General features: G+C 37.9%; 1 protein-coding gene across 7 annotated transcripts in view; it reads left to right on the top strand.

Moving 5' to 3' along the window:
• The window catches only part of NRCAM (neuronal cell adhesion molecule), a 306,610-nt gene that overhangs the window by 207,819 nt on the left and 85,027 nt on the right, over positions 1-13,764 (top strand). For 4 of the 7 annotated variants that reach the window (XM_025379924.1, XM_025379923.1, XM_025379921.1 and 1 more), the window contains 4 exons: positions 6,195-6,406; positions 8,573-8,590; positions 10,951-11,056; positions 13,118-13,314. In XM_025379924.1, coding sequence (XP_025235709.1) covers positions 6,301-6,406; positions 8,573-8,590; positions 10,951-11,056; positions 13,118-13,314 — 427 coding nt within the window. In that variant the 5' untranslated portion in view covers positions 6,195-6,300. Of the gene's footprint in view, positions 1-3,124; positions 3,319-6,185; positions 6,407-8,572; positions 8,591-10,950; positions 11,057-13,117; positions 13,315-13,764 lie in introns of those variants that run through there. The other 3 variants (XM_025379928.1, XM_025379922.1, XM_025379925.1) reach the window with 3 other exon arrangements.

The following is a 13,764-nucleotide window of genomic DNA, read 5'->3' as shown; positions in this document are numbered from 1 at the left end:
CACATGAGCTTTTCATTAACCATGCTTTATCGTTTGTCTTAGATCTCTCAGTTACATCATTGCCTCATATTGTTCTGTTTTCTTTCTTGTTACTGCTGTGCTAAGTAAAAGAGATGTGAAAAATCCTGTATTCAGATGATCATGTGTGTTGCAAATAACTAGATTTCATTCAAAAAGACCTTGGTATTTTTGATAATCTAATGTCAGTGTCCCAAAAGCTTTTTAATAATTTTCTAAATCTAAAATGTCCTTAAATTATTGCTCTCTCTCTCTATATATATATGTGTGTGTGTGTGTGTATTATATATGTGTGTGTGTGTATATATATATATTTTGTTTTTGTTTTTGTTTTTTTTTTTGAGACAGAGTCTCACTCTTTCGCCCAGGCTGGAGTGCAGTGGCACTATCTCGGCTCACTACAATCTGCCTCCTGGCTTCACGCCATTCTCCTGCCTCAGCCTCCCAAGCACCTGGTACTACAGGCACCCACGACCACACCCAGCTAATTTTTTTTTATTTTTTATTTTTAGTAGAGACAGGGTTTCACCATGTTAGCCAGGATGGTCTCAATTTCCTGACCTTGTGATCCACCCGCCTTGGCCTCCCAAAGTGCTGGGATTACAGGCGTGAGTCACCGTGCCCAGCCTGCTTAATATATTTTTTATGTTTCTTTATGCCTGAACTCTCTCTGGAAGGATTCACAAAACTTGGTAATAATGACTGCTTCCTCCAGGAGAAAGGGGATTGCTGGTTGCTTACTTTGCATTCTATGGTCTTTTGTACTTTATGAATATTGTACTGTGTGCACACAATGCCTACTTTTAAAATTAGCTTTTTAAAATACATCTTGTCTACATTGTCTTAAATTGTTCTTCCTTTAGAAGGCCAGGGCCCACATGTGGTAGAAGTCCATGGGGTCCTATTCACATGGAATCTGGTGTGAAGAAGCTCCTAAAGTTGTGCCATGGGCAATATTGTGAAGATCTTCCATAGATATTCGGAAACGGTTAGAGGTTTTCTTTTTTTAATATGGGTAACTAAACTTGGTAATTCTGTTTGCTTATTGACTAATTACAAATTAAGAGGACATAGGAGGGAGGGAAACACTAGGGACCTCTCGGGGTGTGGCAGTGTGAGATGGCTAAAAGCTCCAGAACCTTCCAGAACTGGAGCTGTAGATCTGGTACTTCACATATCACGTGACACTTAATCAGGTGACACCATCCTACACCTTGAATTCCTTATCAGTAAGTTGAGAAATGTAATAGAAATTACCTTCTGGGATTGTTGGGAAGATAAGTTAATGCCTGGAGGAGACTCATCGCTGTGCCTGGCACATGGAAAAGGCTCAGTGAATGGTGGCCATCATGACTGGATTATTTTCTTGTCTGTTAAATAGGTAGAAATACCTGTTTTTCTGTTTTCTGGGGTTTTTATGAATATCAAATAAGATCATTAGTTATAGTGCTCTGAGGAGTAGAGATTTTGAGCTATTATCAGGGTGTTGTTCCATTATCTGTTATTTGGGTAAAAACCACCTGTTCTTTGTTCACCATTCCTTAGGTACTATTCCAAGTTCTAGTTACTACATTCCTGGTAGAGGCTCTACTGTGGAAGATTCCTTTGGACCTGGAGGAAATTAGAAACATGATCCTTAAAGCTTCGCACAGTGTGTCTTGTTTGATCATTATCATCTCTATAGTCCTGTTATCCCAGACTACTTTTTTCTGAGGTGCACTCATGATTGTGTATTGGTGTAGACGTAACTGTGACTCTGTTGATGTGTTGATTATTAGTCATTATTGTCCATTTCTCGCTAACCTTTCCTCCACAGTCTCAGACTCAAAATCTGTGATTGAAAAGCACAGCACGGGCCAGAGATGTGCATTTGTGTGCTTCTTCCTTATGGTGAATGTTTAAAATATAAAAAGTGACCGTCCCCAAGTTGACTGCTGAAAAATGTCTTTCACAGTCAAGATGGTATCATACCCACTTAGTTGCCCAGTCAATGAGGCAAGCCACTGATGAGGCATCAGAGCAATAATTAGTGTGTCAAAAGGCATCCAGTCACATAAGCATATTTGTTTATCTACTTGGAGAGTGTAGATCATGTTATGTGTTCAAAGAGCATGGAACCCACCCATGCTGGGATGCTGAAAAGCCCAAATATAGCAGAATGAAATGGCGAGTAATGCATGGTCTTCGAATTCTGGTAGAGAGCTGATTTTTTAAATTAAAAGAATTTTGTCCTTCATTTGAGAGAAAAAGAAAGGTTTTATTTTCTTTCTAAAGATAAGACTTCTTAAGTAAGCAACAGGAGAGCTGTTTCTCTCAGGCTTGATGTGAATCCTTTGTCAAAGCTGTCGGGTTTTCTTTTGAAATACATAGTAAGTAATTCAGGGTAATATTTGCTCTGTGGTTTAATATGAATTTGAGGCAAAAGAAATAAGGGAACCTTGAATTGCATTTCTTTTCTAATGATCAAAAGTTTACTAAAGAAGGGATTTTTCCCCCTTCTGTTTCACAGGTTCTATAGGTAACATACGAAAAGTTGCTTTGAATGGAGTTAAATTAAATGAGATATGAAAAGACTCTGCTGTTTATCATTACTCTCAGTCCTTTTAGCAATATGTGTGATTTTAAGTATCAGGGTGATCTGTTTTTTAGAAGACAAACCTACCGTTTATCTCATTCAATCATGCTTTAAAATGTCTATGGCAAATATTTTTTGTACATTGTAAGCTATATTGCACTAGCATATTCCTTAGCCTTGATTAAAAATCGTGCTGCTATTTCAAATTGGAATTTTGTTCAATGTAGTATAATTACATTAACAATTTAGTTTTAGTTCATGATTCTCACTTAATGAAGAGTGACCATCATTTTCCAAGGTAAAGTACAAGGCAGATGGGCTCCTACTGAGTCAAGGCATTGACGTCAATATCGAGAGTGCAAAGCAGTGATTTTTCTTGGTGCAGTGTGCAGAGTACATTACTCTCATTGAGAGAAAGCTACATCTTCTGTAGCTCTATTTGATTTTCAGTTTGATTGAGTGCTAGGGACTTAATGGTGTCCTTAGGCATTTGGATTTTCACCTATAAGGGCATACGTCACAGGAGTGGGTGATTTTCCATGAGCAGGAGCCAGAGGATGGGCTGGACCATTGCTTCGTCCTCCTCTAACAGAACCTACGCTAGAGATGATTTGTGGCTAATGGTACAGTTTAACTTAAAACTTCTGAGGAGAACCCTCATCTTCAGTTATCGTAGTTCATGACCTCCCAGTAGTATGAGGATTTATTTACTCATGTCTCTTTAAGTAAGTGCTTTCAGTTTTTCTTAAAAATGCAGTTTTTTTCTTTATAAAACACTGTGATTTGATGTGTAATAGTTTACTCCATGTATACTCTGAAAAAGCATAGAGGTTGATTGATACTTTCTTTTATATGAATTTGTCTAATGATTTTCTCTATATTGGAGGGTGAATAGTTAATGCATCCAGGCAAAATACATGAAGAACTTACAACAGAAATTGTATATAGCTGTTTAAGATCTTACAGGTGTTACAATTTATTAGTACATCTATTGGAAAGTATATCAGTTCTCCCCCTTTCTGGAGAACTTGGCACTTAAGTCCAATAATCTCCATTAGCATGACACAGAAATCAGACAAACCATTTTCATTTTCAGAGTCTGGCTCTTTCGCTTTATCTTAATATGTATAATATGTAAGATCCGCATGTTTTCGTGCCATTTGTTACATTTATTTTTAACTTCCCTAAAGCTTATGTGAATTGAAAATCAGTGTTTCAACCGAAAACTCATGAGAGACCTAATTAAATTTGACTAAATGATCTAGATGTGCTTTGCACTCACAGAAAGATAGTCTGGTTTGTATTTGTTCAGAAATGGTTGAGTGAGCTTCTGTACCTACGTCTCAATGCTTACCGGACATGAATGTTTGGATATTACAATATGGAAAGACATTTCCTAGCTCTTAAATGAAGCCAAATAATATGGATGTTTTATTCACAAAATAATATTTATGTAAGTATAATGTTTATGTTCAGCATCTTCTTTTTTTCTTTTTTTTTTGAGATGGGGTCTTGCTCTGTCACCCAGGCTGGAGCATAGTGGCATAATCTTGGTTCACTGCAGCCAAGCAATTTTCCCACCTCAGCCTCCCAAGTAGCTGGGATTATAGGCACCCACCACCACGCCCGGCTAATTTTTGCCTTTTTAGTAGAGGCGGGGTTTCACCATGTTAGCCAGGCTGTTCTCAAACTCCTGACCTCAGGTGATCCACCTGCCTCGGCCTCCCAAAGTGCTTGGATTATGGGCGTGACCACAACCGGCCTGGCATATTATTTTAAAATTTGTTTTGCAAGAAGTGTCCTACTACAATTTTAATCATGTTCAAATCAGAACTTGATTGCTAACAAAATATGTTATTAGGATTATTTCATTTTCCTTTTGACATTTAAGCACTATTCCACACACAGACATGATCATACAACTAATTTGATCATATTAACAAAAGATTGGTTTTTAAACCAAGCAGTGTAAATATAAATACAGCCTTGGATAGATCATAGTCAGACTCCAAATGCAACCTCAGCTTCAAAGATTGTAAAGTCTCCTTTTCTTTCCCCTTTTCTCCTTTCATTTATTTTTTTTTATCCAAATATTTATTTACTATCTACCATGTGCCAGGGACTGTGATGGGCTATGAGGATGCAGTGGGGGATAGGACAGATGCCATCCCTGGCCTGAGGAGAATTGCAGTTTATTGGAAAAGATGGACATCATAAAATATACAATTATACAAATAAAAATTACATAAATAATTCAGTGCTTCAACTTTTGGGAGGTACACCAGTTTATAATAATAACATCCCTCCCACCTTCTTGAGAGAGTCATTGGTCACCCCACCTCTCTTCATTAACGAGAGGACATGATTAAACCTATCATTTCAGGTAGGAGTTTGCTGTGGGATGGATATCAATCTTCTATTAATATGTTTGTGCTCATGCTCTCCATTTTGCAATGGACACTTCCAATATGCAAGGCAGGCTGTATTAGGTGGTGGGAGAGGGCTACAAAGATGAGAGAGACAAAATCCTTGCCTGGAGGAATAGAGAGCATGTATACAATATGTGTACACAGTCTCTTTATTAATATATATCTGCCTATGTATGTGATGTTTAAAGCAAGGAATTTCAGGGAATCAGTGGTGGTGGTGAAATAACTTCTAGTTCGAGTGATCAGCTAATGTTTCCTGGAGGTGACCTTTTAACTGATCTGTAAGAAATAAATTGGACTTTGATAAGAAAATATGGTGGATAAAGGCATTCCAGGCAAATGAAATAGAATAATCAAAGACAAGAAGGCAGGAAAATTTGGGGCATATCGAAGGACTGACACAAGAAAGAAAAACAGAAATGAATCATCAAACCAAAAAATGGTTATATGGAAATAAAAGGAAGTCAGGTTTGTAGGATAAATTAAGCCCAGATCACTGAGGTTTTTAAGTACTTGTTTAAAGATACATTAGACTTTATTTGAGGGATCACATATGGCTACTCCCAATATTTAACCAGAGAAGGCCTTGTAGAAAAAAATTAATCAGCACTGTGAAGGAGGGTGACTACAGTGAGGAAGGGCCCGAACTCAGAGCCCAGCTAGGTTCATTGCTGTAATCTAGGTGGGAGATGGGGAAGACTTGAATGGTCAGTGCTCATCTGGTAAATTAGTGTTTTGGCTTTGAAGCAAATTTACAACAATCCCCTGAACTTTCCCAGAGATAATCTGTAGAATGGAGAAGCCATTAGGCCTCCCCTCTAAAGTCACAAAGTGATTGCTTTCTAACCAGCTTAAAAGCCAAGTTTTCCTGATCTGTTGGGAAAGACATGATAGCCTCTGAACACTCGTAATACAAATACCATTTAAAATGGAAAAATCGTAAGGATGGTAGACAGATTATGCTTCACATCACTACTAATATCTCTGAACTGATTTTAGCTGATTTATGAATAAATGATTATTCCAGTCTTGAGAGTTAAATATTTAAAAATTAACTTTCGTTTAGAGTTCATGTATAATACAGGGCTAATTCTCTGTGCTGCAGACTTCCGCTCTTCATTTCCTTCTTTTTAATACGTTATAATTATTATTCCTACTCTATCCTTTTTCAGTTTCCCGCATGAAAATTACTTAAACGTTGCACACAACGTTTCACAAAATCTTTTGTGAAAGAAGAAAAGGAAATTCAGTGTGTGGGTCTCAGCAGGAGTTAAGCTAATGCAGCTTAAAATAATGCCGAAAAGGAAGCGCTTATCTGCGGGCAGACTGCCCCTGATTCTCTTCCTGTGCCAGATGATTAGTGCACTGGAAGTACCTCTTGATCGTAAGTATTAACATTTTAAAGCTGTTAGGCCCAGGAGTCAAAGCCTCCCAGCATTTATCATCATTCTGAACTGCGTGAATGGAGAAGGTGTCTGTGTGATACTGAAAAGCTAATCAAAATTAATTTGGCTTTTACCTTCAGCACCTGGTGTTTATAAAGATTCACACTGTAGAAGTGGCCATTGAAAAGGTCAGATGCACAATTCCCTCCCTGTCATTCTCCTTCTTCCCCCTCAGGTGCCTTTTGTCTGCCCTGCTGGGGATGGCCTGAGAAGGATTGAGTTGTGCAAGCGGCCTGATCTTCCCAACAGGTGGCTCTTTAGAGAAGCAGTCCTGCAAGAAAACTATATGAGCCACTTTAAAATGATCATGAAGACCTCCCCACTCATCCCCTTACCCTTTACCCTTGCCCGTCATATGCTGAGGGTGTTCTGCAAAGATGAGGGAAGACTCCTTCTGCCAACTCCATGCCCCTCGGAATCCCTAAACCACCCCATAATTAATTTCTCTTGATTCAGACAAGGCGCATCTCACTTTCCAATTTTGAATCTTAAATATAAGTCTAGAACTAGGAAAAGTATATTATCTAGAGCCTAACAAATAGTCTTATTTGGTTTAAACAATGTGGTCAAAGACCAAGATGCAACTGCTGAAAATACAAGTAATTTGCAAAAACACTAAAGTGGACCAAACAACAGCTACTGTATTAGCCCTCCATTTTCCTCGTAGTAGGATATATACTGTGCTCTCCCTGCTCTGGGTGGCCTGTTTGTGAAAAATAAAGATAATGCTAGGTTCCACCTGGTCACTTTTCCTGCAATGGAAAGCAAAATTTCAAATCTGGACAATTACTGTACTTCAGAATTGATTTCTCTGCATGAGCTCTTTGAAGCCATTAGCTTCCAGAATAGAATATCTGTTTGGCAAGCTTTCCAAGGTGCAAGGAAGATAGCACTTTCCTGGGGCTATTCAATTGTTGGGATGTCATTTTTATTTATTTATTATTATTATTGCCATAGAGGTTGCAACTGCCAGTGGGAAGACATTAGGAAGAGATGTGGTTTGTCCCACACTTTGTTGACTTTTTGCTGTGCTTCTATAAAGTACAATAAAATGCAATGCTTTTCTTATTTTTTTAAAAAAATTCATCCAATGACCTTAATTTCAGTTTTCAAAAAAATATACAACTGCTTAAGCCCATTGGAGTGGGAATGCCTAAGTAAGCATTTGCCCTGACAGATACACAGGAGAGAAAGAAGAGCATTTGAGAGAAATGCTTTTGCTCTCTGTCATATTAAATATATTCCCCCTTAATCTGACTGTTCAATCTATCCGTCAGAGGGAAACAGTCACCTACGGCTAACTCAATTATCACTGCTAATGGAGAAGAGGCATAACCATAATGAAAAGAAAGTTACAGAAAAACCCAGGTGCTCCTGTATTAACCTTTGCAAGTAGTAACGACAGGCAGCACTATGGAATGATTTGAATTGCATGCTAATGTAATTTCTTCCCTGCCCCTATTTCTTACATCCTTTCTCTACTACATGAACACCTCCTTGGTGTGGGCACCAGCAACCCCTGAGTGACTGAGAAATTCTGAAGCAGAAATCTGCTAACAGTCTAAAAAGTTCAATTAATAACTTTGGAGATCAACCATAGAAATATAAAAATCTAAAATTAGTGTTGGACTTGGCTTGCATGGAGCATTGTCACTGTAGCAATGTCCCATTGTTAGGTGTTATTACCATATGCATAGTGATGTCTGGGATGATATGACCAGACACTACACAGTATGTGACAACTCAAATTAATTGTAGATTTCAGCTATTTTTCAAATTGAACATAATTACTTGTCCAGCACAACATGTATGGAATGGAATTCACCATTCCTATTCCTGGAAGAACTCTTTTTGCCTACAGCATTGCTTTTGTTCTTCCATATGTTTATGTGGGAAAGCTGCTGCAAGATTAAAGGAAACCGTTAATGCAAATTTCTTCCTCTTGCAACTTCACAACTTCAACCTTCACTATCCGGGTTTTCTTAGATCAAATCAAATAGACAAGATGCCCCTTTATCTTCAGAGTTCTAACGTTCTTATTATTAACATCTGATTTTCTTTAATCCTCTTTGCCCACTTACCTGCTGATATTGATGGGGAAAAAGCAAAACTTCTTGAAGACTGTAAGTGTCCTTCTATAAATTACTAGGCAGTGTGAAAATTTGACCATGTCTTTGCTTTTTGAATTAATACTGTGATTTAAATGCACAATTTCATGTTTTGTGACCTTTGTCTTTCTAAGCATGTGTGTTTACTGTAGCTAAGCATTGTATTTCAATACCAAGAAGCAGTTGTAATGTATTATCTGCATGAATTCTGAAAACTTGGCTGTTACTCTTTCTTTTACCAGTATGCTGCTCTACTAACTTCCAAGCTTTATTCACATCTGATGTAACTCAATGAGAAAATTCTCAAAATTTAGAGAGAATGCTGATCTGTTGTAAAGGCTAATTAATGCTTTCTGGAACAAAGATAGGTCTTTTCGTGTCTTTTAGAAGGTGGGTGCAGGCAAAAGCTTTACACAAGACAGCAGCTATACACCCTTTTATGCTTCTTGAGCCTTCGTGACTATGTAGACTAGTATTTCTAGGTGCCATCAGTAGACTAACCCAGCGAATTTGAATCTTGTCTTGAAGTGGACAAAAGATAAGCAGCTCCCACCTACATGGTTTTTGAGTGGCTTGCTCTAAGCAAAACTTTCCACTGCCTTTGACAGTTAGGTGACATTTATCACCTAGTTTAAAAATAGTCAATTTTCAGGCATTTGATAATTTCCTTTGGTGTCAGATTAACCAGAAAAATTATGTAAAATCACTTTTTTTCTTGCTACTGGAAAACATTTGTTAATTAGTAGGTGACCCAAGCACTGTTTAAGGAGGTATATCCAGACAGTAAACTCCTGGCAGTTAGGAGTGGCATCTGAGCCAGCTCTGCTGCAGACCTGTGAATAGAAGCTCTGCCTTTGAAGCCACCAGATTTGTACCTGTGTCACCCCCAGAAAAGCACAAGGAATTGAACTGAGTCACTCCTGAGAATCCCCTCCCCGACTCCCTATGGCCACTATTCCTTGAATGTGGAATTCCAGGCTTCCTTCCATTATTCCAAACTCCCTATACTCCCAGAGCCTGAAGGATCATTCAAAGGTGAATCTGTTCCAAATAAAAATGATTATGATAATTTTAAAATAGCTGATGTTATTGAACCATTATAGCATTGGTATATACTAAGAATTTTACAGAAATTATTTTCTTAATCCTGCCAGCTATCCTAGGTGGTAGGTACTACTTTTAAACTTTATTTTCCCTCTCAGGAAACTAGGGCTTACAGAAGTTAAGAAATTTGCTTGAAGTCTCACAGCTAGTAAGAAACGAACAGACTAGTGCTCAACAATCAGACCACACTGCTAGTCCGTGTTGGAAACTGACTAGGCTAGAAAAATGAGGGTTCTATATGCATGACAGAGGTGGGAAGGGCAGCTGGAAAGGCAAGGAGGGGGATGGCATATTCCAAAGGGAAGGGAAATTGACACTGCCCAGTACCCTGCATATAATAGTACACAATAAATGGTAACAGTAATGAAGCTAGCTTTTGATTTGTACTTTAGCTGTTTAGATCTCTGCTTTGTGCCTTCCTAGTCAAGCCATTTTGCCGCCCTGAGTAAGAAAAGAAGAGGTTGTAATAAATTATTCTTTAGTCCCTTCCTGTCATAACACTAGTTGTGATCTCACAAGAAGGACACGGTGATCTTAGAACGACTTGAAGAGCATTGGTGGTCCCGATACAGCCTTCTTCAGATTAGATTGTTCTGGGTCAGAACAGGTTCCCCACAGGATTTGATAATAAAAGGTCAGATAAACTTTGAAGAGCAAATGGAAACACTGTCTCCTAGGACAGAGAACTTCCTCGGTTCCCTTTGTCTTCTAAATAAGACTCTTTTATCTTTGTTCCTAATTCACTTACCTCCTGGCTCTGATAAGAGAAGTCACATCTCCAATTTAACAGTCTGTTTAATATTAACTTCTCAAATGTATTTGTTCCCAACATATATTGATTTATATGAGCACACACTAATGACCTAAGTCTGTTACTCTTTGGATGCAAATTTACCTCACAACTTAAATTCCTCTGAAAAACATCATTTGAACCAAAGGAATCAAAAGAATTTCTCATTGTTACATCAGAAAAGAAACTGTCTTAATATTAGGCTTGTATTAATAATTATTTTCCCAAACTTTTAGTGTGGGAAAATGGACTTTGCAAGTGCACATAGTTACCAAAAGAAAGTTATGCCTTGACTTCGCAGTTTTAGCAGACCTTTAGCAGAAAAATCTACTGAAGTATGTGCTGCTACACTAGAAATTACTAAAAATACTTGAAGCATATTTAGTCTAAGGTAAGTGATTTTGATACAGGAAAAAATGGCTACTATTATGATTTTAAATGATTTATTTTTTTTTACATGTTTTTTTTTCCTACAATTAAGTGGTACAACCTCCAACCATCACCCAACAGTCTCCAAAAGATTACATTATTGACCCTCGGGAGAATATTGTAATCCAGTGTGAGGCCAAAGGGAAACCGCCCCCAAGGTGAGTATGCATTCTGCTTTGTTATAGTACTGAGAATAAATCAGGAAATCTCTCTGAATAGAGAAATATGTTTGGGAATTTGCATCAAACAAGGCAGACTATGTAGAGCACTTCCTTTTTTAGTTGGCTATTTCTCACTGTGACTCACTAGATTGCCCTTTGGTTCTTCTATCCCAGCCCATTTCAGCCCTTCAAAGATACTGAAGGTAATTTCTTGGGTCCCACATATCCCTAAAGTCTCACTTGTAGGTGTATTGTTTTGTCTTTCTGCTTAAGTAGAGCCCATTTTTTCTTCTTGAAAACCCATATTATTGCATTTTCATGCCCACACTTTTCTGCAAAATGCTTATAAAGTGGGGAGTTACGGAAAGAGCCTTTTAATTCAGGTTTTGATACTAATGGCCATAAGGAGGCACAGGCAAATCCCTTTTCTCTGGGCTTTAATTTCCTCATCTATAAAGAGGTTGAATCTGATGACTTCCAAGATCTCTGCTGTCTCTATAACAGTTTATAAAATAGTCTTAAATGATTTTCCAAACTTGGCAGAGTTCAGTCATGAGAATTCATGCCATTTGGATCCTGCATAGCATTTTAGATCACTGCAAAGCGTTTTAGAGTTGGGAGAGAGATTAGAGATAACCCAGTCCAACCAATACAGTTTATAGATGGGAAACTGATGCCTGGTAATGCTAAGTAACTTATTCAAGGCGTCACAGTGGATGATCTGTAACTTGTCCAGTCATTTATGGGAGTTTTGGAGAGTTGGGTTATTGCTATTAAAATGTAATATGGATTTTTAAATAATAAAGAAGTGAAAGTTTCTGGTTATTTTATTTCCAAGTTTGTCTATTACAGACCTTTTTAAATTATCACAAACTGGCCCCTAAGAAAAAAATTAACTGGGACTGAATATGTACTATGTCAAAACTTCCAGCAAAGGTTTGCCTCAAAATAATATATTCGGCTATGTTAATGGAAAACCTCTCTCACAGAAGGCCTGATGTGGTATCCCTTGATGAGGTTTCCTTTCAGTTTCACAATTAATGCCTTCTGTAACTCACTGTAAAACAGGATTTCTCCTCTTCACCACTATTGATATATGGAGTGGGATAATATTTTGTTTAGGGGATGCAAGTGTCCTGTGCGTTGCAGGATATTTGGCAGCATCCCTGGCCCCTGCCCACAAGATGCCAGTAGCATCCACACCACGACTTCCTGCCCTGGTTGTGACAATGACAGCTATAAAGATAAGCAGTGGGAAGGGAAATCTGAGTGACCCTAGAAAACACTGTGACGTTTAGAGATTCGTACCTTTGTATGAGCATGGCCATCACTGATTTGTGACTAGTTGTTAAGTATTTAATTACATGAGCACTGTGACTTTTATGTAAGTCAATCTTTTATAAGAATAAAATGGAGAAAGAGGAATCTCAGTTGACAGTTGGGCATACCTCCCAAGGGATTCTTAAAATCATCTCTAGAATTAAAAATTCCCAAAATGTGTTTTATGTAGAGTTACTATTTTTAATAAGCAACGTTTAAGACACTCTGGAACTTATATCTCTTAACCTGCTCCCAGCCTACACTTCACAATTTGGTAACTTGAAATTTGTCTGATCAATTTTCATCATATATAAATAGTACTTGCAGAGGTCTTGTCACATTTCAGCCCCAAGCAAATTTTTATAGACAAGTTATCAACTCTGTGAACAATGGAGTTTACAGTAAAAATGCTAATAAAGCTCTAAGAGAGTGTACCTGGGAGACCTGCTCCTTCTATTTTCTTAGAAAAATGACAGGCAATTTGTGTGCATGATTTCTTTATTGAGTCAAATGTGGGCTAGTTCTACAGAAGACAGGTACCTTAAAAAGTATAGCCTGCCCTTTTTTTTCCAGGTCATGATTCAATGAAACATTTTAGATATGAGGGCTTATTGCTCTCTTACTGAATATTAAACTTTAGTAATTATTTCTAGAAACCCATAAAACTGCTAGGAATTTGTTAAAGTAATCCCATTTTTCTGGACCATTAATACAGTTAACCCTTTGTGTGTTGGGCAGCTTTTCCTGGACCCGTAATGGGACTCATTTTGACATCGATAAAGACCCTCTGGTCACCATGAAGCCTGGCACAGGAACGCTCATAATTAACATCATGAGCGAAGGGAAAGCCGAGACCTACGAAGGAGTCTATCAGTGTACAGCAAGGAATGAACGTGGAGCTGCAATTTCTAATAACATTGTCGTCCGCCCATCCCGTAAGTGGAAACTTGTCAACCAACATGACCCTTTTTAAACTATTGCTCCAAGACTCAGCTTCTGTGACATTGTCCAGATACTCTTCAAGAAAGCAGTGGAATTGCTTCCAATATTCTGACTTTGTTTTGCATGAAAATTATCGCTCCTTTCCACCTTACCCTGAGAAGCTCCTTAGCCTAATGCTTTACTAATCCAATGTATCTTTTATACAAGTCCTGTGTAAGACACTGGGGTTTAAAAAAAAAAAAAAAGTATTTCTTCCCTGGAGTTCATCTAATTATTTATTTCTCATGTATCTCCTGTAAAAGTGAAATTCCTACAGCCAAATGGAAATAAATTCAGTATGATATGGGTGACCAAGGTCTAAATGCTATTTCTTTAATCATTTCTGTTTCAAAATTTTACTGTAAGTGGAGTGTCCTCACTACCTTGATATTATTAAGGCTCTT

The sequence above is a fragment of the Theropithecus gelada genome, chromosome 3 (assembly GCF_003255815.1).
Source record: "Theropithecus gelada isolate Dixy chromosome 3, Tgel_1.0, whole genome shotgun sequence".
NCBI lineage: Eukaryota > Metazoa > Chordata > Mammalia > Primates > Cercopithecidae > Theropithecus > Theropithecus gelada.
The sequence above is the reverse complement of the archived record's forward strand: the minus strand, read 5'-3'. Positions and strand labels throughout refer to the sequence as shown.